Raw genomic sequence first — 26,802 nt, 5'->3', positions numbered from 1 at the left:
ATCTTTAAAGACATTTTTAGCAACACTAAATAGTCTTTCCACAGGGGCGCTTGAAGGAATTGTAGTGTTATATTTAATAAATAACAATTTTATATCAGGGTATTCTTTAAAAATGCTAAAATCTCTACATTCATTTTTGAAAAAATTATTTAAAATTTGTTGATTATCAAAATTTAAATCATTATTAGAAATTATATATGCTGTAGGGTACTTAAAAAATCTGAAATTAAATTATTTGTTTTTTTTGACAGGTTATTTGCTTGCAGTCAGTTGATGACTTTGATAATTCACCAGCTAATCTTTGCATCAATTGTTTTCTTTTATTAAGCTTTTCTTCCATTTGCAACCATGTCCAATCAAGTTTAAAAAAAGGGTGGAGCATGGTTGCTATACTATTATCATCTTCAAATAAGGTCACAATAAACCTAGAATTATAATATTTTTAATTTAACCATTTTCATATTGTAATATTAAAATTTGTATGGTTTATTGATAAACTCGCACATAATATTTAAATTAATGAATATTTATATATAGTTTTAATATTTTATGTATATATAATTCTTTATTATAGTATTAATAAATATTAATTTATAATATATATATATATATTTATTTATTTATTTCATAAGCTCATATGAAATAAAATAAATTTTACAGTCAAATATTTTTATTTATAATTAAAAAAGAGGTATATAAAATGTATCTTAAAAAGTATCTAAAAACAGATACAGATACCTCTAAAAAAATATCTAGATACAGATACCTTTCTAAAAAATCTATCTAGATACAGATACTACATTTTTATATCTAGATACTTTAACAATTCTGCTAACCACCATTTATCATCATATACACATGTTATATATTCATTAATATTTTAAAATATAATTTTCTCATTTAAAAACGGAACTTGTTTTATATTATATTTTTTGGAATTAGAATATATTTTGGTTTTTAGTTTATTTTGATCAATGGGAATAATCCCGTGAATTTTTTGGGTCCCATGTATGGGCAGTGCAGAATTAAATCTTTTACGAAGGGCTAATTCCTCTTCGATATATTCTTGATTGGATACATATTCAAATTGAATATTAATATTTTCTTTAGCATAATTATAAATTCTAATGGGGTTAGGATTTGATTTTTATTTGGCCTTTGAAGACTAGCTCTGGCAACTAATCTTTTGACAGTTCCTCCGATACCGTCACATGCATTTTTGCCGTGAGCAGTGACAAAGAAATGCCATTCGGCAGGAATATTAAAATCGTATTTATGAAGGGAAAATTTTTGCGATTCTTGTATTGAGACGCGGCTTTTCCGAAAAATATATTTTTTTTTCTGGTTTAGAATTAAATTTGGCTGTTAAGAATTTAATGAATTTTTTTTGATAAAGGTGGACTGCACTAGTATTATGGCTTAATGATTCGGACAAAATAACAAAATTTATATTTTTTAATTCTTCTCCAGATTTATAATATGCTACAAATGGATGTAGTGGCCTGCACATTGTTCCAATTAAATCCCTGAACTTCATCTTGTAAAATGAAGGAATAATTTTCAGAATAATCTAGAATTGTTAAAAATTCCTCATCTTTTAAATTTTCTTTGGAATTCTTCAAAAATAAACTTTGTGTTTAGCTATAAACGAGTGACGCAGTAAAATTTGAACTTTTTATAATAGATATTCGATGAAACCATCAATGGACTTTATAATAGTTTCAAGATTTGCTCTATCCACCGTGATCCATTGTTTAAACGTGACATATTCTATACGATTTCTCTGAAACAATTCGTATAATTGGCCCATAAGAGATTCTATACCAGGGCATTGATCACAATTTGTTAAATAACATTTTGGCTGAGATGGATTATAAATAATTTGCGCCAAAAGATTGTTATAAGAATTTATACAGTAATCTTCTCCTGCTGTAATTTCAGCTATTACATTTGTCATTAATTTCACATTCTGATGAATGGCGCAGACACAAACAGTGTGTGTGCCATCCAACTAAAATTCAGTTTTTTGGTCTAAGTTCGGCAAATTTAGATTGATATACTTGGGTATTCTTCCTTAAACATCTTGAATATTTCTTTAAGATTATTTAATATAAATCTTTGCTAATTCTTTCTCGCATTTAACAGATACACAATCTTTTATTCCAGGCATGAGTCGGCTTATTTCATCAGAACTATAATTTTGTTATTTTTATTGCTTAAAAAATTTTTCAAAATCTTTGAAATTTTCTTTATCTCTGGTTATTTTAATAATGTAAGATAATGACAATTTCATAACATTCTTGGTCTTAATGGGTATGACTTAGTCTGGGGAAAGGGTGGATAGGGGGTTGGGGGTAGGCCTGGTAATTAATGTGATTTTCGATTTTTCCCTTAATAATTTTCCTGCACCCCTTTAATCCTGCTTTTTTGTTCGTGTGCTAGTCCGATTTTTTAATTATTTTAATTTACATTGAAATATTAAAAAAATTATTAAAATTTTTTATCCTGCGAATATCTCAGGGGAATAAGGTTTACAAAGTTATATAATCGAATTTTATGATATATTATACATTAAAATATTTTTAATCAATAAAAAAAATAAATTTTAACATATTAAAACTATTATATATAGCGCCATCTATTTTTTTTAAAGTATAAAAATCGCAATATTTTTTTAAATAAATATCCAGCCATGCTAATTGTTAAAGAAATTATTAAAAAAATAGTAAACGGATAATATTTCTTAAAAAAATTAAAAATCGGAGATCATATACATTTCGAAATATTAATTTCAAGTTTTCAACTGACCATAAGATGACCCATATTTTAAAAAAAATTATTTTTGATGTTTTCGCCATAATTATCAATTATTAACTTAGCTATTGATATTAAATTCAATATTTGATCATAATTAGTTTTAAATTAAAAACTAATTATTTAACATCAGTAAAAAGGAAAAAAAGGCGTTTTTTGGACCTTTAACCCCGATTATCTCCGCTAATATAGTTGCTAATGCGCTAAAATTTTGTTTATAATCTAATGGAAACATATATAACCAGTCTACAACTTTTTATCAAAATTGAAAGGGGTCGGCCGAAAATCTTGATTTTTTTGCTCATTTGACATGTGGAACTCTGAATTAAATTGTCAATTTTTTTTTCGTACTCGCGAAAATCTTTCCTCTTCTATTATTATGAAAGCAATAAATCAATCATTTTTCTCATTAATAATTTTCTTTTGATTTTTATTTTCAATATTATTTTTACCTTTCGACTTGTAGACTTTGACTTCTTTTACAGTTTTAATTTTATAATACGGTTAGTAACAACCAGTTGATTATAACCAATGTTTATTTGTTATTCCTAGTCTGGATCACGAGGCCCAAAAGAGTTTTAATTAGAATTTTATTATGAGTTTGTGAGTGATATTTTTATTAATATGAATATAGAGTCCAAGGTCGTTAATTTTTTTAGAGAGGCAGGGGAAGATTGGCAGGGTGAGGGGGGTTTGCTTCCAAAAAAATTTCTGTCATGTAGACGCTGCTTATAACAAAACTATGCTATCCAAATAAGGTGATATTGTAAGATATAAATTAGGAAATACCTTCTTATATATTATCATTATAATAAACAAGTTTAAGTTCAATCCTAAATTTTAAACAAAAAAATTAAAGGAGTTCCCCTAATCAGGGTTTTAAATGAATGTTTCGATATTAATAAAAAAAATTATATAAAACCTTATCAATATTAAGAAAGTGTAACATGGACGCATTGTATGGTATGGAACAAAAATTATCATTAGTATAGAATTTTCCAAATAAATGTAAGAACAAATGTTTGATATCTAAAAAATTAAAATTATATTCAATTAAAGATATTATACCTGATTTGTATTTCATACATAAAGAAGAAGGAACATCCATTCCTGTGGTTAATGAATTAAGAGTAGAGTTGAAAGATATTTGATAAATAGTTGCATCATACAATTGATTTATTTTAGAAGTTAAGTCTATACGTAGAGCTATATAATGCTTAGAGAACCAAACTATCTCGTTCACAAGATAAATCAGACCCTTAAAGTGTATTGCAAATTTAAATATATTATATTAATCATGTTTGAAGCTTAGTAAAAAGAGTAAGAATGTCCGCACCAATACCACTTTTTAGCACCGTTTGTATTATCTACTTATATTACTAATAAATTAGTTCGAACTGGTTTAAAAAAATTTGGAATTATTTTTAAATAAAATTGTTGGATTAGTAGGACAAAAAATTTAATAAAAAATTATCCAATAGTGCGGGGCCTGCTAAAGCTGAATACAATGCATGTAAGTATACTCTTAATAAATTAATTTTCGTGTAAATTAGTATTAATGTCATTGGTTATAGTTTTCCAGGATATTACATATTTGGAATACATTAATTTTAAGATAATATATTGAACTAGAAGAACCCGGGTTATATGGCAGGTGTATTGTACTTTTACGATAAAATTTTAATTTTATTTTAAAGGAAAAAACTAATTATATCATTGGATAGCCTCATACTAATTATATCATTGGATAGCCTCATCATTGGGCTATAAAATAAAATAAACCAGAGCTTCCTATCTTATTATAGTGTGTGTCCTGTTAAGGTTTAAGTAAATGTCGTGCTTTTATTATTTACCAAAGATCTTGTGTAAGATAGAAAGCCCTTCAGGGTAAGATGGAAAATATCAAATTGAGCCCCCAAAAACTAAAACTTTTATTGTTATAATTAATACATTACTATAAATTTTTTTAAAAAAATTAATCTTCACAGCACATAAAAAGGAACATTCCTATCATAGCAAAAATGTAGCCATTTAAGACATTCGGTACATTGCAGAGTTGTTGTATTTATATACAAAATGTGATATCTGTATCTAGTTTGCTTATAAAAAATATCGGCATCTCGATACTATTTTCGAAATATCTATATTTCGATACTATTTTCGAAATATCTATATTTCGATACATTTTATTTTATTTTTATATTAACAATAATAATGTTAGATATAAATTCATAATATGTTCGAGTCTATTTCATTATAAAAACCTATCTAGATAAGCGGGGGTGCCTTAAATGATAATTTTAAGAAAGTTTTATTAAAATCTAAAAATTATTACCTATAATCAGAGGTGTATCGGGGATTGGGGCACGCACTCCCCTCACCGATTTTTAAAAAAAATAGCCTGCCCTGACCTAGTTTCAAAAAATAGCGAGTTCCCGCCAGAAATTTTTTTAAAAAAGTAAAGGGAATGGCGTGCCCCTTCTAAAAATTTGATTTTTTATAGGTATATATTATTAATATTTTTTATCATGATATAAACATAATAAAATATTTTATAAAAAAAATGGTAGTATATATATTTTTAATTCAAAAACGATCCCTTCACTATTTTAATTGGTTCTTTAAAAAATATATCCAATTAGCCGTGTAAGTGTTTAAATAAAAATGTATTAAATTATTTTTAAAACCAGAGCATACATTAAAAATGGTTATGTACATTGATAAACAAACCAAGATTGAATGCTGAATACTATCTTGCAAAATCAAATGGTCCAATTGTGGATTTTGAATAGTTAATAGATTTACAAAAGCAGAACGATTTAGATTTGCATTCTAAATATTCTGCTTTGTTAATAATTTATGGCCAAGGAAATGCAAATAAAAATTGTAAATAATACAATTTACAATCGAAAAATATTTTCCTGTTAGATGAATCTCTTATATTGCCAAATAAACCGGCCTTGGTTATTTATATAAAATAGGCATTGGTGTCCTCTTATGATCCTATTTTTAAATTTCCAGACCTAATTGAACTGGAATCGAAAGATGTAGAGGAGATCATTTATATCTTACTGAATCCTCTTAAACGCTGTTTTCTGAAAATTTTTTGCAAAAATTGAATTTTTTTTGTTAACGATGGCGCCAGGGTCATACCGGCAAGAAATTTGGTGTAGCAAAGAGCCTTTGCGCACTACATCCAATGATCATACTCTGGCATTGTTTAACCCGTTAATGGTCACACTTTTTCCAGCCGATGAAAATTCTTGATTTTTTCAAATTTTATTTATTTTAATCTACTAAGAAAAAACTCATCCTAAATAGGAAATCTGAACCGTTGCACATCTGCAACGCTGACCATTAGGGGTAAGAAAATAAGATATTTTATTTAGTTTTTTATAATTTTAGGAATAAAAAAAATCAATTATAAAGGGTGTTTGAAACGATGAAGCTCATTAAATATGTTTAATAACAATATATTTAAATTATATAAATAAAAATGTTAAATGAATAAATAAGAATTTATATCTTATTTAGTTTTTATAATTTTGAAATAAAAAATCAATTATAGAAGGCGCAAATTATAAAAATAATTATAATATTGGGGTATAAAAAACGCATTTTTAATAATATATATTAGAGGTCTGCATTGGCCAATATTTTAAAAAATTTAACCCGCCCGCCCAGCCCGCCCATTTGTCTAAAAAATTTTACCCGCCCGCCCATTATTTATAAAAAATTTTAACCCAAGCCCGCTTATAAAATTGAATTATGGTCATTCTTTCAATTTTTTAAGCATCTAATAAAAATATTTCAGCATTACACTTCTATAAAAAGTTTATAATTTAGGAAATTAATTTAATAAAAAAAATAATCAATTTAGATTATTGACAATTTATTTGATCAAATAGAATATTTATAAAAAAATATAAATTAAAATTGATATTATATGTAATTATAATGCAAAAATAATAATGAATCGACATTTACTGGATTCAAACACGTTCTTCTTTGTTCTAAAAACCTTCAAGCAATGCTAAATCCTCGTTCAGGAGAAGCACTAGTTGCAGGAATTGCCAATATTTTTTTTGCTAATCTTGATAGCTTTGGCAAATCTCTTGTCGTTTCCACCAAAGTAGGATATCCGTTTGAAATATACCCTCTTCCTCAAGTGAGATCCCGATGTCCCGTATGCAATATATGTAAAACTCTTTATTGAAATGAGTATGGAATGATTAATCTGTCACTCCAAAATAAAATACAGGGCTATTTTTGTAATCGTTTTCATGCTATTCGGAATAGTAACAGAACAATACAGTTTTATTAACCGGACCTCGCGTTTATATTAAAAACAGAATTAACTCTATCAAGAAAAAAACTTAGAGAGGAAACCGCAAAAGATCCAATTTTAGGAAAAGTAAAAATATTAATAAATGGTATAAATATAAAAAATCAAGCACCAGAATTATAAGCTTTTAGAAAAAGAATAGATGAAATAGAAAATGATGACGGTTTTATCTTGGTATGGCAGATTAATCATTCCGTACTAAATTCATAAAGGAGTTTTACATATATTGCATACGAAACATTCGGGTATTACATCAATGAAATCCATTACTAGGCATTATATATGGTGGGTCGAAAAACTAGTAAACAGCTGTAGTGGATGTCAAAACAATGCAGATATACCTATTGTTGCCGTATACCAGGAAAATCCGCCATCACAACCCTGGAAAGAGGTAGAAGAAAAAGAAAAAATCGTTAAAACATGCCGACCATAAACAAACAAGGGAAGAACCAGTTGAAACCGAATTTAAAAAAAACAAATGAAAATATAAAGCTAGTAGATGATAAGACAGTAGAAACAATGGAACCAAGTCAAGAAGGAATTCAACCCCGATATCCAACTAGGGAACGAAAGCCAAAAAAAAGATTAATAAATGGTACAAATATACAAAATCAGGGACCAGAATTACAAGCTTTTAGAACAAGAATAGATGAAATATAAAAATGATGACGGTATTTTATTTTGGAATGGCAGATTAATCATTTCGTACTTACTTCAAAAAAGATTTTATATATATTGCATACGGGACATCCGGGTATTACATCAATGAACATTACGAGGCATTATATATGGTGGGAACAATTAGCTAACGAGTCAAAAAACTAGTAAAGTGTTCTTCACTTAAAAAAAGATTGGTACTTTAAAAAAGAAATATTATATTATTTTTTTTCTCTTTAGCTTTCAACTTTTCTGGTGGTAAGCTCCTTCAACATCTCGCTCCACTTTATGTTATTCATACGATCTTTTATCTAATTTATACTTCTTTATATTGGCTCTAACTTTATGGCCCCATTGAAGTTTTGGTCTTCCTCTTTTACGTTTGCCCATCACTTCCAAACTCTCAACTTTATTTCCTATGTAGTTCATAGGCCTTCTCATTGTGTGCCCATACCACCTAAGTCTGTTTACCATTAACTCAGTCTTAATGGGCACTACCTTTAAACTACTTAGTATTCTTGTACTACACACTTTATCCTATCTTGTTACCCCAGCAATCATCCTCAGCATTCTCATCTCCATAGTTTGTAGACTTCTCTCGTCTGATTCTTTGGTTGGCCATGTTTCCGAACTATATAGAATAGTTGGTTGTACTATGGAACTGTAAATTTTTCCCTTTAATTTGTGTGGGATTCTTTTGTCAAATAGCACTCCAAATAAAGATCTCCACTTTAACCACCCTTGATTAATCTTACTCTTTATCTCTTTTTTTATTGTGCCGTTTGTTTGTATAGTGGAACCCAAATATTTGCAGCTTTCAATTGCCGATATCTGCCATTCATTTATATGAATACTTTCTGTTTCATTTTTTCCTATCGCCATATACTCCGTCTTTTCTCTATTAACTTTTAATCCATGCGTTTCTAGGATATTTATCCAACTCACTAATCTTACTTTCATTTCATCCTTAGATTCGGCAAGTATCACAATATCATTTGCAAATATCATATTCCAAGGGACTGTTTGAGGTATAGACTGTGCTAATACATCTATTACTGTAATGAAGAGAAGTGAGTTGAGAATCGACCCTTGAAGAACTCCTTCGGCTATTGTGAAGCCTGCTGAAGTACCTGTTGTGCTACGGACCATTGTTGTATGGACGATATACATATGCTGTATTATTCTTATATATTTTTCGGGAACCTTTTTGTGGCGTAGCGCCCACCAGATAAGTTTACTTGGGATTCTATCGAAGGCCTTTTATAGATCGAGAAAGACCATGTGTAGCTTTTTGTTCTTCTCCCTGTATTTTTCACACATTTGCCTAATTGCGTGGATAGCATCGGTTGTTGATCTTCCAGGCAAAAAGCCAAACTGAGTCTCTCCTATTTCGATTATATCTCTTAATCTTTTTTTATTATTTTTTCGTATAGTTTTAGACAAAGTGACATTAGTTTTATGCCCCTGTAATTTTGACAATTGTGTGGATCCCCTTTATTTTTGAAGATAGGAACTAGATAGCTCTGCCTCCATTTTTGGGGAACCTCTTCATTTCCAAGTATTTTATTGTACAGATTTGTGAGGAGATGTATTCCATCATCTCCTAGTGCTTTAGGGCTTTCTTTTGGAATATCTTCTGGACTCCTAGCTTTGTTGTTTTTCATATGCTTGAGGCATATGATTATTTCTTGTTCTGTTATTGGTTGTACAAGGTTTTGACATGGGGTGTATTCATCTATATGTAGTATGTGGGGATTAAAGTTGAGAAGCTCCTGAAAATATTCTTTCCATCTATTCATTATTTCTTTTTCCTTTATTATCAATTTCCCATCTTTATTTTTGATTACTTTCGGAGCTCCGTTAATATCTCTAGAGTTCTTTTCTCGCTGTTTGGCTAATCTGTATATTTTATTTTGCCCTTCTTTGGTATGTAGATCTTCGTACATGTCATCGTATGCCATAGATTTGGCTCTAGCCACCGCCTTTATAGCTATTCTCTTGGATTTTTTGTAATTAGTCTTGTCATCTTTTTGGATTTGTACCATATTTTATAAAGGGCTTTTTTCTCCTGTATAGTGGTTTGTACCTCTTCATTCCACCACCATAGTTCTTTGTATGATTTGTTACCTCCCCTTGTCAAGCCTAATGTCGATTTGGCAGTATTAATCTGGATGAAAGGTCGGTCCACATTTTTTTACTGACTTGTGAGAAATCTATTGTTTCAATGTTTGCATTGATTGCAAAGGCAACTGTCATTGTTTTTAATTTGCCCCATTTGATTCATGGTTCCAGTTTTATCTTGTTTTGAGTGGATTTATTTGAGATGTGTAAATCCATGACTAGTAGCTTGTGTTGCGCTGCGATATCTTCTCCTGGGATGACTTTGCAGTCTATTACATCTTTTAATCTTCTGCGAGAGATTAGCATGTAATCTATCTGTGTTTTCCTTGCACCACTTTCATATGTTATTAAATGACTGTCTTTTTTCTCTAGTAGGTGTTGGTTAAGGCAAGGTCGAAGGCTTGCGCAAATTTCGGTACATGCTCTCCTTCATCATTTCTTTCTCCATATCCAAAACCACCATGATGCCTTTTGTAGCTATCTCTTGTTTTCCTCACATGCGCATTTAAGTCACCACCAATTATGACTAGGTCATCCTTAGGGATTTCCATTACAGCTTCATCAAGTATAGCTCTAAAGTAATCTTTCTGTTCTTCCTTACAACCCGTTTGAGGAGCATATACTGAAAGGATGTGTAGTATTGATTGACCAATGCAGAGTTTTATCTTCATTATCTATCAGAGATCCTGTTGACTTCTACTACTGAGGAGGTTAGATCTTGACTAAGGATGTACCGACACCGTTCCTATTGCTAACAATTCCATTATAGTACAATTTATACCCCTCTCCAATCATCAAAGTTTTCTGTCCCTTCCATTTCGTCTCTTGTATGCACGCTATATCAACTTTTCTCTTGATCAACATTGATGCCAATTCTCTCGTCTTACCTTTAAGCGTCCCAATATTCAAACTTGCTAATCTTGTCTTCTTTGCTTTGACCTTTACTTTTTTTTCACAGGATGGAGGTCTACACCATGCGCGTCGCTTGGACGGAACGCCCTAGCTTTCATATTCATATTTCCATTTGCTTCCTTCATTTTATTTATTGGAATCCTTAGCACCCGGCTGTCCAGGCCTGTCGGTGATCGGGGTGTCATCTCTAAGCTCCGAAATTCATCATACCATATGTCTTTACACATCAGTCATCAAAGAAAAACTTGAAGGTTTGCTCCTTACCAGGATTGAACCTGCGTCTTTGTTCGTACTTCTGTTTCCAAGCATACATCTAACCAATTAGGCCACCCCGGCAAAAAAAAAGAAATATTATTATTAATCATTTAATTAATTATGATTTTTCTTTATTTTGTTTTTGAAATTTTAAATTTTCTTAACCCGCCCACCCTTGTTTAAATTTCTTAACCCACCCAACCATAGTTTCAAAAATTTTTTCAGCCACCTTCTATATTAAATTTTGTAATATAATCTTTTATATATATGTTATCATTTTGCTATTTTTCAATTAATTTATATAATTTAGATCTTATTGTGTTATATTAAATAGAATACTAAAATTTGGTTAACCGCCATATGGAAAAAAGGTTATTAGCAAAATAAAAACTATGACGTCACGATTTAGGCGTGAAGTTGGCCGAACTTTTGGAAGCACTAACGATGAAACTTATATTATTCTTTAGTGCTTAGTTAGTAGAGGTTAGTGTTTTAATCACTTTTGTAGCCGAATTTAAGAATAAAAAGTTATTGGCGAAAAAAACAAATATAAACAAATATTGGCGACGTGCCAAAACAAAAACTAGAGTAGTACTAAACATCCAGTTTTCATCATTATTTAGTGCTTAATTAATGTATTTAAATATATTTTATTATTTGGCTAACCGCCATATGGTAAAAAGTTATTAGCTAAATAAAAATTATGACGTCACGATTTAGGCAAGAAGTTGGCCGAACTTTTGGAAGCACTAACGATGAAACTTATATCATTCTTTAGAGCTTCGTTAGTAGAGGTTAGTGCTTCAATCACTTTTGTAGCCGAATTTAAGAATAAAAAGTTATTAGCGAAAAAAACAAAAATAAACAAATAATGGCGACGTGCCAAAACAAAAACTATAGTAAAACCAAACATCCTGTTTCATTATTTAATGCTCAATTAGCAAATTTGAATTCCGTAATTAATTTGGTTAACCATCTTTATAAAAAATTGTAATATGCTAAGGATTATGAAAATATATAAAATATGTAATTGATTTATTAATTACATGTGGGAAATTCTGTGGTTAATTTTTTATATAATTCAAAAATTTTCTGATTACTTGTAAATTTTTATAGTATGTAACACATTTCCGTAATGTGAAACATTCTTATATAGTTAAATAACTTTCCATAATAATTGTAAAAACATTTTGATTTTGATATAATTTTAAAAAATTTTTTTTTTAATAATAACACTTGAATAAAGACGAACGTCAATTTGTGAATCGAATATAATTTTTTAATGTTTTGGTCTAAAATTTTCTTAGGCGTATAGAAAGGTGTCAAAAAATTTGAAGGATTGATATGGCAGTAATTTATCAAATCAATCAGGGTAACTCTCAGAATTCTTGCATAAGTATTAGTGATCTACATCAGGCCTAATTTTTCAAGCCCGGCCCTGTCCGAAATTTTTTAAAAAAGTTTTGCCGGCCCGGTCAGCCACCATACATATTCTCTTCCCCATTGTTTCATTTTCGCTATTCCTTGATGACCCGCATGTAGCATACTTAAAACTTTTTCTCTTAATTTTCTGGGTACAACTACTCTATTTCCTCTCATTAAACAATCATCAATCCGTCTCTATAATTTTAAATTTGTTTCTTTTATCATTCCACGTTTTTTTCCCCGTTAAAAATAATTTTATCAAATCCAATTTCCTGTCCTTTAAAGTATATTTTTGTATTTCCTTCCACGTAGTTAGACTACCCTTAAAACTTCCCGTTAATATCAGAATCAATGCCTCTTCCCCAACTTTATTATCCTCTTTACTATTATTCACTTCATCCATTCCTAATCTCGATAAAACATCTGGTAAATGACATTCATCGAATAAGTTATTTTATCAATTAATTTCGATTTCAAGTTTTCATTGGAGTAATATTTACCTATTATTTTCAAGTTTTCATGCGTAATAATTATCTACCATTTACATATTTCTAGTCGTATAATAATTTTTCTGAAACTCCTTGTCCAACAGGGAGAAAGAAATTGCAAGCTTGTCCGGGGTCTCCGCCATCAAGCGTAACAACTTTTATGGAGTTAGAAGAGCCGATTATTAATGCTATTACTGAAATATCACAATGACCTGAAAGAAATATTTCTTCAGAAGCAAGAAAATTATTGGATTCAATACTTATTTCAATTTTATTTTCTCATTTGAATGTATTATTTAATTATACAACTATTTGAATGTATTATTTAATTATACAACTATTTTATGTAATACTTTTCAAAAACATGGCATTGACTTGATTAAGAAGATGAGAATAGCGGAGAGCATTTTATTAGAACTAGTGTTGATGAAAAATTTTAATTATATATATTATTGTAGAGTCAAAAGGAGAACCATACGCATAGGCGTAGCCAGGATTTTCATAAGGGGGAGGGGGAAATAAAATAAGCCTGGAACTTTACAAATTTTAATAAAAAAATTAAGCCTGGAACAAATATGAAATACATTTTTATTAGTTTATATAAAATAAAAATATAATAAATTACTTGTATTGTATATATCTTAATATAAGAGCATGGTAATAATTTTTTCCAAACAATTATAAGAAATTTATTTATAAAAAGTAAGTAGACATATAGTTGATTTTACTCAATTATATAGAATTAGTTATAAAATACTAGGTAAAATTCCACTTTTACAGACATATTTGACAGTTAGAGTATATATTACAGTTAATAATTTAACAAATTTTACTAATTAATGCTCTTGATATTAAATATAGCAAAAATTTGCATTCAATTATTTAACGCCATCTATTTATTTTAAGTAAAAATGATATTAAAATTAAATCTTCATATTATTCATCCCACAATGTCTTAAGATATTTTCTGATGTCCTTATCAATATTTTATAGTTTTCTGTAAAATATATAATTCGCTATATTGGTAAAAATTACTTGATTGTCATTTGATAATTAGATATACTGTAAATCTACGACATATAATATTCCACTGTTTGTATTAATATTTTTTTAATTTATGATTTAATTTTATCAATAGTTTTATAATTATATTTTACTTTTATTAAGATAAATAAATTAAAATTACTCACTTTATAAAAAATTATATTTGATATATTATATTATTTAGTAATTTTATAATACATTTCACTTCTGTCTTAAGACTTATCTTTGGCTTATATTCCATTTATTAAAAAACATTTTTGGTTCATTTTATATATTTATAAAATTATTTTCCCAAAAATCTATAAATTATGATGAATAGTTTTATAAAAAAATATCAACTTTTACATTCTTTCTTTTAAATTATTATTTAAGATATATGCATACATATTTGAGGGTCAGGGAGTGGGGGGAGGACTAAGGGGGATATTTTTTATTAGCTAAAAATGATATTTACAAAAAGTGATAAATTTCTGAAAGAGGGGGGGGGATTTCTTCTTGCCCCCCACCCCTGGCTACGCCTATGGCCATACGTGTTTAATATTTGTCTCCCTCGACTTGCAGCAAGGCAAGCTCATCGTCAAAACATTAGTATAAGATCAGTAGAAAAGTATTATAATAATAGAAATAAATAAATGGTTTTTAATTCATCATGCAGCACTTATTAATCTGTAGATATTACTTCCACAAAAGCCTTCTCAATCTTTTTCAGATGGTTATAGAAAAAAATAATATTGGTTTGATGCCTTACTAGCTGAATAACTATGTTTAAAAGATTTACTAAGATATAGTCCCAAAAAATGCTATGGATGCTTTGTATAATTTTAAACACATTTTAGATTATATTCCCAATGTATTAAAATGATTATATTAGCAACTCTTCCCATTAGTAAACTAATGAGAGAACTTTTGAAAAATAATAAAAATAATATAATGTCCTTTACTCTCAAAAATATAACTTATCAATCCAAAATAATCCCTTTAATAATATTAAATAAATATAATAAACATTACTACCATTCCACTTTATTCATAAATATATAACACATATAAACATATTAAATCTTCCCCAATCAATCCCGTCTTCAATATCTTCTACCAAATCCAAACATAGAATGATCTTTTCTAACAACAACCCATGTGATCATCTCGTTTTCCCTCCATCCACTAGGAAAACTTAATTCTCCTGTCAGAAAATAACTGACATTTGATGTATTATATTAAATTTATTTCTTCTATTTTTCAACTACAAAAAGAACATTCTATTTTTTAAGAAGAATAACAGAGCCCTGCAGAGACCATTTGCAGGGCACGGCCCGGATTTTTTTCAAAATTTTTTTCGACCCGGCCCGGTTTTTTTTAAAATAAAATTTTCAGGCCTGGCCCGGATTTTTCGTATCAGGTCAATTCAGCGAAACTTTTATCGCGAATGTCGTTTATCGCGAAAAGTATTTATAGCGAAGGTAAAATCGCGAAACCATATCTGCGAATTTATCTCCGCAAAACATTTATAACAAAGACAATTTCGCGAAGCCATGGTCGCGAATTTATTTATGCGATATCTTAACCGCGAATTTATTAGAGCGAATACCTTTTACGCGAACACTTTAGAGCGAATTTTTTATCGCGAAGTCATTATCGCGAGCACATTACCGCGAAACAAAAAATATATTGCGAATGCATTTATTTAAAAAAAACAACATAATATTTATTATTTGATGTTTTTTAATAAAAAATGATATGCTACTATTGTTATATTATTTTTATTATAATTTATTAGTGATTTTCACGCCCAAGATTTTAAGTAAAAAATATTTCTTGAAGTTCAAAAAAATTTTTGAATATATTATGATAAAAATTTTAAATCTTCTTTGTAAATATATCTTTTTTAAGGAATTCTTTTGTGAAATTCATTATAAATATACAATTTTTAGGTGAAATCTTTTATAGTTTTTTTTATCATTTTTGTAAAATTATCTATTTCTTAAGTATATTAAAAGAGGAGGCTAAATAAATTTTTTAAAATATTTATATTTAACTTATTTATGTTATTTTATGATCTTTTTAAGGATAATATTTTAAAGTGACAATTGTCATATTCGTTATTTTTAAGATTTTTGAAATTTATTGACTTAAAAGGGTAAAACTATTATTTAGATTGTAAACATGCTAAATTAACATAGAGATTTACCATTGAAAAGTGACAATTGTCATAATCGTTATTTTTAAAGTTTTTTGACCAAAATGGGTTAAAATAAGTATTGCTAGTATGTTTAAATAAAACTTCAGTGAAGATGTACCCTAGATAACAATTATCATAATCATTATTTTTAAACTTTTTTAAATTTTTTTAACGTAAATAGGTAAAAATATAGATAGTAAACATGTTAAATTAAAATTTCATGATGATGTACCATAGAAAAGTGACAATTGTCATAATCGTTATTTTATAACTTTTTGAATTTATTTGACGTAAATGGGCTAAAATAAGTATTGCTAACATGTTTAAATAAAATTTCAGTGAAGATGTACCATAGATAAGTTACAATTGTGATAATCGTTATTAATAAGGTTTTTTTGAATATTTTTGTTGTAAATGGATTAAAATATAGATTATAAACATTCTAAATTAAAATTTCATGAAGATATACCATTGAAAAGTGACAATTTTATAATCGTTATTTTTAAAGTTCTTTGATGTAAATGGGTTAAAATATAGATTGTAATCCATTTTAACCATAATAAAATCTTAACATTAAATTTATAGGATGTTAATTGTGTTATGTTCAATCTCCCCACTCGTCCCGTATAACTTACCTTTCTTTACGTTTTTCTCCACTTGTTTCTTTTATTTTCCCATCTTCCATTGTTTTTATGAAATTGATATTATACCATATTTTTATATTGTTTTTGAAACTGATTCTAACCAGTTTCAAGAATGATTGTATCGCGATTACATAAGAACCTTTTTTTCTCTCTCTTTGTTTCAAAAATTATAAAGGTTGGTGAAATACCTATTTATGCACGATATTCTTTTTTTAGTTTTTATTTAATAGATTATTAAAATATTCTTTTTTTGGATTTTGTTTAATAAACTTTGAAAAATATATTCTTTTTGTAGTTGCTTAATAAACCTTGAAAATGTATTTCCATTACGTTGTCCGATTGATTCCATGACAAAAACGATAAAACCCGGCCCCCTGGATCCCGTCATCGACCATCCCGGACCCCCGATCACGGACTGTATTTTTTCCAATCTGCCGGGGGGACCCATTGGTCCAAACTCAACACTGGCGCCTAACGTGCTTTCGATACCCTACGAATCCGTCGTTTTATACATAGAAACCACGAACGAAACTCAACGATACCACCGTCGTGATATCCGACCCCGACGGAATCATAAATGCCCTGACACCGATGCAACCAGAGAAGATTACGTCACCATATTCCCCAAAGAACCATACGCGATAGATCCCAAAACACCATCCTACCAACTGCAACTCCAAATCGTGACCACTATCACCAACCTGCCCCAAGCCGTCAATGACCCTGTCAAAGTGATCAACCCCCGAACCCCACTTTTCTCTGCAATAGGATTCCTCAATTCCATCACTGAGGTTGAGAAAGAACTCTCAAATCCCCCGACCCAAAGGACAAACCGTAGCGACTCCGATCAAGCAAGCTCAATAATTTACGAGGAAGAACCCGCAAACCCGTCAGAAACCCTTCCCGGGGGTATCAGATTTTAAGCGGGGAGGAGCGTAGAAATCTCACAAAAAAACCGTTTTTTTTATCGCACACTAAACCTTATTTTTTTTTATATATCTATAAATACATTCCCTTTTTATACCAACCATCCCCCCCCCCAAGTTTTTTTGTAGGATTAAAATCCGCCCTGACCCCGCGGTACGGCGTATGCCGTTATTATTTTTATTTTTGGTTTGTTTATATGCTAATTTAAATTCCGCCCTGACAACGCGGTGCGGCTATGCCGTTTATTTTGTTAGACTTTTTTTATAAGCCTAAGATAATGAACTTAGGATTAAATTCCGCCCTGACAACGCGGTGCGGCTATGCCGTTTATCTTGTTAGACATTTTTATGAACCTAAGGTAATGAACTTAGGATTAAATTCCGCCCTGACAACGCGGTGCGGCTATGCCGTTTATTTTGTTAGGCATTTTTATGAGCCTAAGGTAATGAACTAAGGACTGAACCCCGCTCTAATCCAGCGGTACGGCGTATGCCGATATATTATTTTTTTTTCTGGGTTGTAAAAGAAATCTATATTTAAGCCTGCCATCTGCCCTGATCCGAAAGGTGCGGTGGTAGTAGAAGTTAAGCGGGGAGGAGTGTTATGTTCAATCTCCCCACTCTTCCCGTATAACTTATTTCTTTCTTTACGTTTTTCTCCACTTGTTTCTTTTATTTTCCCATCTTCCATTGTTTTTATGAAATTGATATTATACCATATTTTCATATTGTATTTGAAACTGGTTCTAACCAGTTTCAAGAATGATTGTATCGCGATTACATAAGAACCTTTTTTTTCTCTCTCTTTGTTTCAAAAATTATAAAGGTTGGTGAAATACCTATTTTTGCACGATATTCTTTTTTTTAGTTTTTATTTAATAGATTATTAAAATATTCTTTTTTTGGATTTTGTTTAATAAACTTTGAAAAATATATTCTTTTTGTAGTTGCTTAATAAACCTTGAAAATATATTTCCATTACGTTGTCCGATTGATTCCATGACAAAAACGATAAAACCCGGCCCCCTCGATCCCGTCATCGACCATCCAGGACCCCCGATCACGGACTGTATTTTTCCCAATCTGCCGAAGGGACCCATTGGTCCAAACTCAACAAATTGTATCTTCATATGGTTTTTAAGTTCTTTCTATAAATCCTACCCTGAATTCAGACTCATCACTATTTTGCCACGAGTATACAAGAATATTTGCTAACTGCGAATGCAAGGTTATACATTTTTATAATGTAGAATTAAAATTTGTGAATCCATATCTTAAAAGTTTAGAATTTAACATATGTTACAGCTATCTTTAATAATCACTTTGCATATTTTTATAAAATTTTAAGCAGGATAAAAGGAATAACGATTATTAAAATGAAAATATCGATTTGTTTTTTGTTTGGACTGTAATTTTATTTTAACATGTTAACAATTTATATTTTTGTCCAATTGCGTCAAACAATTCAAAAACTTTAAAAATAACGATTATGACTATTGTCACTTATCTAGGGTATATCTTCACTGAAATATTATTTTAACATGTTAGCAATTTATATTTTAGCCCATTTGCTTCAAAAAAATTAAAAAAACTTTTAAAAAATAACGATTATGGCAATTGTCACTTTTATATGGTACATCTTCATTTTTAACTTGACATTTTTACAATCTATATTTTTACCCTTTTGTATCAAAATATTTCAAAAAACTCTAAATACAACGATTATGACAATTGTCACTTATCTATGGTACATCTTCATTGATATTTTATTTTAACATGTTATCATTTTCTATTTTTGCCCATTTGCTTCAAAAAAATTCAAAAAACTTTAAAAATAACGACTATGACAATTGTCACTTATCTAAGGTACATCTTCAATGAAGTTTTATTTAAACATGTTAGCAATTTATTTTTTTGCCCATTTGCGTCAAAAAAATTCAAAAAACTTTAAAAATGATTATGACAATTGTCACTTATCTTGGGTACATCTTCACTGAAGTTTTATTTAAATATGTTATCATAACTTATTTTAACCGATTTACGTCAAAAAATTTAAAAATAACGATTATGATAATTGTCACTTTTATATGGTGCATCTTAATTAAAATTTTAATTTAACATGTTAAAAAAATATATATTTTACCGTAAAAAAAATCTAATATGTTTAAAAATACCGATTATGATAATGGTTATTTTTCCAAGGAACATCTTCAATAACGAATATAAAAATTATCAGATTTAATTATTATCCTTAAAACGATCATATAGATAAATAAGTTAAATAAAAATATTTTTAAAAAATATTATTTAGAAAACCCACTTCTTTTAATATACTTAAAAAATAGATAATTTTACAAAAATGATTAAAAAAACTAAAAAAAGATTTCACCTAAAAGATTGTTTATTTATAATAAAATTCACAAAAGAATTCCTCAAAAAAGATTTATTTACAAAGAAGATTTAAAATTTTTATCAAAATATGTTCAAAAATCTTTTTAAACTTCAAAAAATATTTTTTGCTTAAAATTTTGGTCGTGAAAATCACTAATAAATTGTAACAAAAATAATATTACAATAGTAGTATATCATTTTTTTTATTAAAAAAATATCAAATAAAAGAAATTCATCTTTCATTTCATAATATAATAATATAAATAAAAAATATATATCATATAATATGTTTATTTGTTGATAAATAAAATATTAATATTAACATTAAATATAAATAAAATAAATTATTTTAATAAAAAATAATAATAGGCCGCGCTATATTTCGCAAAATAGTTTTCGCTATATTATCTTCGCGATTTATGTTTCGTGATATTGACTTCGCTATAAAATTTTCGCGATTATTGATTAGCGATAAAAATTTTGCTCTAATGTATTCGCTTTAAAGGTTTTGCGATAAGAGTTTCGCTATTTATAAAAACTTTCAGGTTTTTCTTCGGTGAATGATGTGTAAAGACATATGGTAAGATGAATTTCGGAGCTTAGAGATGACACCCCGGTCACCGACAGGCCTGGACAGCCAGGTACTAAGGAAACTTGTCTAATAAACAAAATGAAGGAAACAAATGAAAATATGAATATGAAAGCTAGGGCGTTCCCTCCAAGCGACGCGCAGCGTGTAGACCTCTATCCTGCGAAAAGTAAAATAAAGGTCAAAGCAAAGAAGACAAGGTTAGCAAGTTTGAATATTGGGACACTTAAAGGTTAAGCCACAAAAAGGTTCCCGGAAAATATATAAGAATAATACAGGATATGTATATGGGCCATACAACAATGGTCCGTAGCACAACAGGTACTTCAGTAGGCTTCACAATAGCCGAAGGAGTTCATCAAGGGTCGGCTCTCAGTTTCTCTTTATTACAGTAATAGATGTATTAGCACAGTCTATACCTCAAACAGCCCTGTGGAATATAATATTTGCAGATGATATTGTGATACTTGCCGAATCCAAGGATGAAATGAAAGAAAGATTAGTGAGTTGGATAAATATCCTAGAAAAGCACAAGTAAATAGAGAAAAGACGGAATATATGGTGATAGGAGGAGATGAACAGATAGTATTGATATAAATGAATGGCAGATATCGGCAATTTAAAACTGCAAATATTTGGTCTCCACTATACAAACAAATGGCACAATAGAAAAAGAGATAAAGAGTAAAATTAATCAAGGGTAGTTAAAGTAAAGATCTTTATCCGGAGTGCTATTTTAAAAAGAATCCCACACAAATTAAAGGGAAAAATTTACAGTTCCATAGTATAACCAACTATTCTATATAGTTCAGAAACATGGTCAACTAAGGAATCAGACGAGAGAAGTCTACAAGCTATGGAGATGAGAATGCTGAGGATGATTGCTGGGGTAACAAGAAATGATAAAGTGCGCAGTACAAGAATACTAAGTAGTTTAAAGGTAGTGCCCATAAGACGTAAACAGACTTGGGTGTTATGGACACACAATGAGAAGGCCTATGAACTGCATAGGAAATAAGGTTGAGAGTTTGGAAGTGATGGGCAAACGTAAAAGAGGAAGGCCAAAACTTCAATGGGGCCATAAAGTTAGAGCCAATATAAAAAAGTATAAATTAGATAAAAGAGATTTTATGAATAACATAAGGTGGAGAGAGATGTTGAAGGAGCTTACCACCAGAAAAGGTGAAAGCTAAAGAGAGAAAAAAATAATAAAAAATAAAATTGGATGTTGAGCATAGAAGTCTATGATCGCAATGTAAATTTGAAATAACACATAACTTATATATTTTTAACTGAAATAATTAAAATTTAGATATATATATATAAGATTTTTTTCAAGCCTCATCTTCATAGGCGTTTTTTCTAGAATATTATCCAGTAAGCTTAAGAGATAAGAGAACTTTCGTGCTCTATATTTTTTTCTATAAAATATTCTTAAAAATTGTTTTAAATATATTATTATTAGGAAAATCAATATTAATTTGCTACATTTATATTTATCTCTAGTGATATCAGTGCAACATCGAATATTTATATTAATGAGAAACTTGTTTTTTGCAAGGTAACATTTTTTTCCAAGGAGCAAAATTTTCTGTACATACTGTTTCAAAAGGTATAATAGCCCATTTGTTCATACTTTGGCCGGAAGAATCATTGATAAAATCGCTTGGATCAATTGTATAATAACGGGCTGATGTGCCTATAGATGTGCAAAGCATACCTGATAATAAATTTGTCAAGGATTCCCATTCTGTTTCGATATCTACATTAGATCTTCATAGTCAATTTAAAAATAAAATATTAGAGAATAATGAAATATTTTTAATTCCATAAAAATATTGAACATTTTTAGTGCTGATAAAGCTACTTTTCAAAAGTAACTAGTTATATTTTAAAAATACATTTCCCAAAAATGTAAACAGCTACAATGCATAGCTACCAAGTTGAAATGTAAGTTACGGTTTCACGAATCTAATAGTTATTAAGGGTGTACCTAGACATGTGCGCCGCCGGTCAAACGCGCCGCCGCCGGTGATTTTTAACCACGCCGACGCCGCCGCCAAAAAAGTGTCGGCGCTCAATACCCCGCCGCCGATGTAAAAATTTGGCGGCGTGATACAATTTTTTATTATTATAAATAACATTTATTTTATATATTATTTATGAATTGTAATTAGAAGAAAAATATTAAATATTTTTTTAATTATTAAAAAATGCGATTTTATTTTTTAAAATTAATAAATATTATTTGTATAAATTTGATTTGTAACAATCCATAAATACACGTTCGCTCACTTTGGGCAGGTCTGTTAGATAAAATATATTATTGCAAATAGAAAAGATATTGATATTATTCTATATTTTATTCTTTTAATTTTCGATGCTTCAAATATTTTTAATAAAACCATAATGCAATTTACAACTCGTTATATAAAATTTATTTTTTATCAAAAAAGGAAATTTTAATTAATCATTTTTATTTTGTTGCCATTATAACATATATAAAAATAGCAGGACTAAAACAATTATAATGGATGCAGTATTGCAATACCCTGTAACAAAATATAGTATATGCTTGCAAGCAAAGTCTTCTTTTGCATGGAAACATTTTGGATCCTTAATATTAAAAACTGACACAAATAATAAGAGAACCAGTGTTGCTACAGATAAAGTCTTTTGTAATATATGCTTGCAAATATCCCTTGATAAAGATGGTGAGAATGAAAAAAATTATTCATTTTCAGAGTAAATTTTTTGATTATTTTAATTTGTGAATTTTTTAATTAATTATCCAATCAAATCTTTTTCAAAAAATATCAGCACATCAAACATAATAAAACATTTACTTGACAAACATGACTTAACATGTAAAGAAGAAATATCTAAACCAAATTTAAAGTTATTTTCAAACCCATTGTAAAAGATACAATTGACCCTATAAATGATAAAAAATGGGTTCTGGTAAGAAATTATGCTCATGTTGTTGCAAGGATTTAATGCCGTTCTTTTCTATAAATAATACTGAAATGCAAGATTTTCTAAAGGTTATTTGTAAAATCATTAAATTTTTTATAGGGCAATCTTAATTTTTATTTTAACTTTTAAGATATTTAATTATTTTATGATAGAATATTTAAATAAAACTGAAATCATCCCACATTTAGAATTTTTTATGGCATAATATTTTTATTATTAAGAAATATGGCATTATTTCAGATATAAAAGATTTACCAGATTGATCAACACTTAGCCGGAGTGGATTAGATGATGTGAATTTATCAATGAAAGCATACATATGCCAGCAAATTAATATAGGTCTTAAATTTTGTGCTATACCTTTTGATATGTGACCGACAAATATAGAAGGCGAAATTATATTACCTTTATATTTCACGAAATAGATAATATTTTTAATATTATATTTTATACATAGGCGACACATCCTGTCACTCAAAAACATAACGCTGAAACTATTCTTTTCGAGATAGAAAAAGTTGAAAATGAATTTGATTTAGGGTCCAAGAAAATTCGGTTACGGATGCAGGACCCAAAGTTAAGAAAAGTGTTCGTCTAGGAGAATATGACCATCATTTATGTTTGGGGCATGGATTACATAATCTAGTGACAGTCGATGGAATAATAAAAGTTTAAAAAATAGAAAAACTCATTAAAAAATGAGAAAAGTTATAGTTGCCTTAAGAAAAACAGCGGATTTTGAAATATTAAGGATATCGAAAATAGAAAATGTTTTGAATCGATATCATATACATCGGATATTTTAGATTTGGATGATAATGATCCTTTTTATGAAGATCGTTTGGGGTTTAATGATGGATGATAGTGCAAATCAAAAATCATATGAGAAAAAACATAAAACCTTAAGTTGGCATAGTATTTTAATAATGATGGAAAGTGTGACTGGCAATAACAAAAATACTATAAATATTCTATTACTCAAATTATTTAACTCCGATTGGGACTTGGTGCATGAACCTTTAAATTTTCTTAAAACCTTCAAAAAAACTGTTGAATTTTTATTTGTCCAAAAAGGAGTTACTATAAATTTATCCTTATTATTATATGATAGTCCGTCCTCCCATAGCATCCCTTAAACAAAATATGCTTATTAAATTGATCAACCGATCTTCAGGTAGTATTTTAAAATAAATAAATTATTTTTTATATATTAATTCTCTTTGTTTAATTTTTGGTGTTAGGAGCACTTTTGGATCCTCGTTTTCAATCTATACACATAGTAAATGAATATTTAAATGAAAAAGAAATATTACTCCGGTGCAATTTTTATGTCAACCCGCTACCTCTCTACGGCCTTACATGGATGAATTAAACGAATGTGAAACGACTGAAGTTGCTTCAAAACTCGATTATCTTAAATCCTTGGCTACGAAACATTCATCTATTCATAACAATAACCTGGAACAACAAGACTATTTAACTAGTTTAGAAAAAGAGTGTTATTCATTATTTTCGCCTTATAATTTAGAGATAAAAGATGTCTTTGATTTTTGGAAGATAAGAACATTGGATCTTCCTAAACTTTCAATATTAGCTAGCCCAGTGCGTTCTAGCTATTTATCTTATCTTTCATTTATAAGGATAAAATTTTTATCTTATCTTTCAGTTACTACATTTATAATCCTTTGATATTCACTGTTCAACAAATTATTACCGAGTTAATATCTTGTGAGCATTTTTAATGCTGTTTTTAAAGATTGAAATAATTTCTTCTAAATACATGTTGCATTATGAAAAATTTCGAAATTATCAATATATTTCATTAAATTATTTTTTCAAAAATTTATATTAGTTGAATTAAAATTAGAAGAGGAATTTGGCCTTACCCTACATCTAATCCTACTCCTTATCCTTATATCAGTTATTATTAAAAATTTTAAATATATTTCAATCAAAAAAAAATTTCCTTCCGATGAACATTTCTAGAATTGTGCTATTTATTATCGAAAATGAACGCATATACAAAAACAAAAAACAATTATGATATATGAAACAATAGGAAAAAATGTTTTTCCAATATATGATAAAAATCTTGATTATTTGATCAAAAAAATAAAAATTGGGGAATCTATAGAGGAAATTACGAGGCTTCCCGGCGGGGACCCCTACGTTACATCCCTAATCATTACCCAGTATAATTCATAACTATTTAGTTTTTATTTTTATTTATAGCAAACGCTTAATCTTTTAAAAAACGTTCTGGTATAGCCTAATAATTATACTATTTATTGAATTGTATATATCTATTATTTATCGTATAAGATAATCATAGTATATATTATACATAATATTATATTTTCATTATATAAAATTTAATATTATATTTTTCCAAAGATTTTATTTTTATAAATTATAGTATTAATTATACAAATAATAATAATAAGTAAATGCACCAATTAATGAAGAAAATTTAATATAAATTATTGTATTGTAACAAATTTTAATAATCGTATAAAATGGTTATATCTTTTTTATAAAAATAAAATAGGTAGATGAAATGAATTTCGAAAACATATGAGTTATCTCTATATATTCAAATTGAATTTTTTATATAAATATGAAATATGATTAGGATCACTTGAGAGAATTATTTTTGATCTATTAATTTTTAAGAAAATTTAAATTTGAGACCAAAGTATCTTAGTGTACTAGAAATAAGAGGTGTAAATATGAATATTGATGCAAATTCTGAATATTCACTTATCTTAATTTTTCGGCTAAGTCGACAAGATCCATATTTAATGTTTAAGGAAGCCCGGTCCCCCTGGAATGAAATGAAATACCTGTACTTTATTGTTCTATATTGCATGACCTGACCTGAAGAATTGGAGGAAGAAAAGAAATGTCTACTTTCACTATAAACTAGTAAGAAACATCTAGCGCACTGGTGTATCAGTGTAATATTGCATGTTAGTTGAAGATCTGATGCAATCATTAAATTCTGATCACTTGACGGCATCTCTATACACTGACTCA

The 26,802-nt window shown here is 28.7% G+C and overlaps 1 protein-coding gene across 3 annotated transcripts in view; it reads right to left on the bottom strand.

Moving 5' to 3' along the window:
* Nucleotides 1-26,802, bottom strand: part of LOC135923167 (GPI transamidase component PIG-T-like) — a 92,107-nt gene that overhangs the window by 24,411 nt on the left and 40,894 nt on the right. For 2 of the 3 annotated variants that reach the window (XM_065457765.1, XM_065457767.1), the window contains exons 3-5: nt 22,338-22,563; nt 3,883-4,072; nt 3,737-3,843 (exon numbers count right to left, since the gene is read on the bottom strand). In XM_065457765.1, the coding sequence (XP_065313837.1) occupies nt 3,737-3,843; nt 3,883-4,072; nt 22,338-22,563 (523 nt within the window). The remainder of the gene's footprint in view (nt 1-3,736; nt 3,844-3,882; nt 4,073-22,337; nt 22,564-26,802) is intronic. The other variant, XM_065457766.1, reaches the window with a different exon arrangement.

The sequence above is a fragment of the Gordionus sp. m RMFG-2023 genome, chromosome 2 (assembly GCF_954871325.1).
Source record: "Gordionus sp. m RMFG-2023 chromosome 2, tfGorSpeb1-WG-v2, whole genome shotgun sequence".
NCBI lineage: Eukaryota > Metazoa > Nematomorpha > Gordioida > Chordodea > Parachordodidae > Gordionus > Gordionus sp. m RMFG-2023.
The sequence above is the reverse complement of the archived record's forward strand: the minus strand, read 5'-3'. Positions and strand labels throughout refer to the sequence as shown.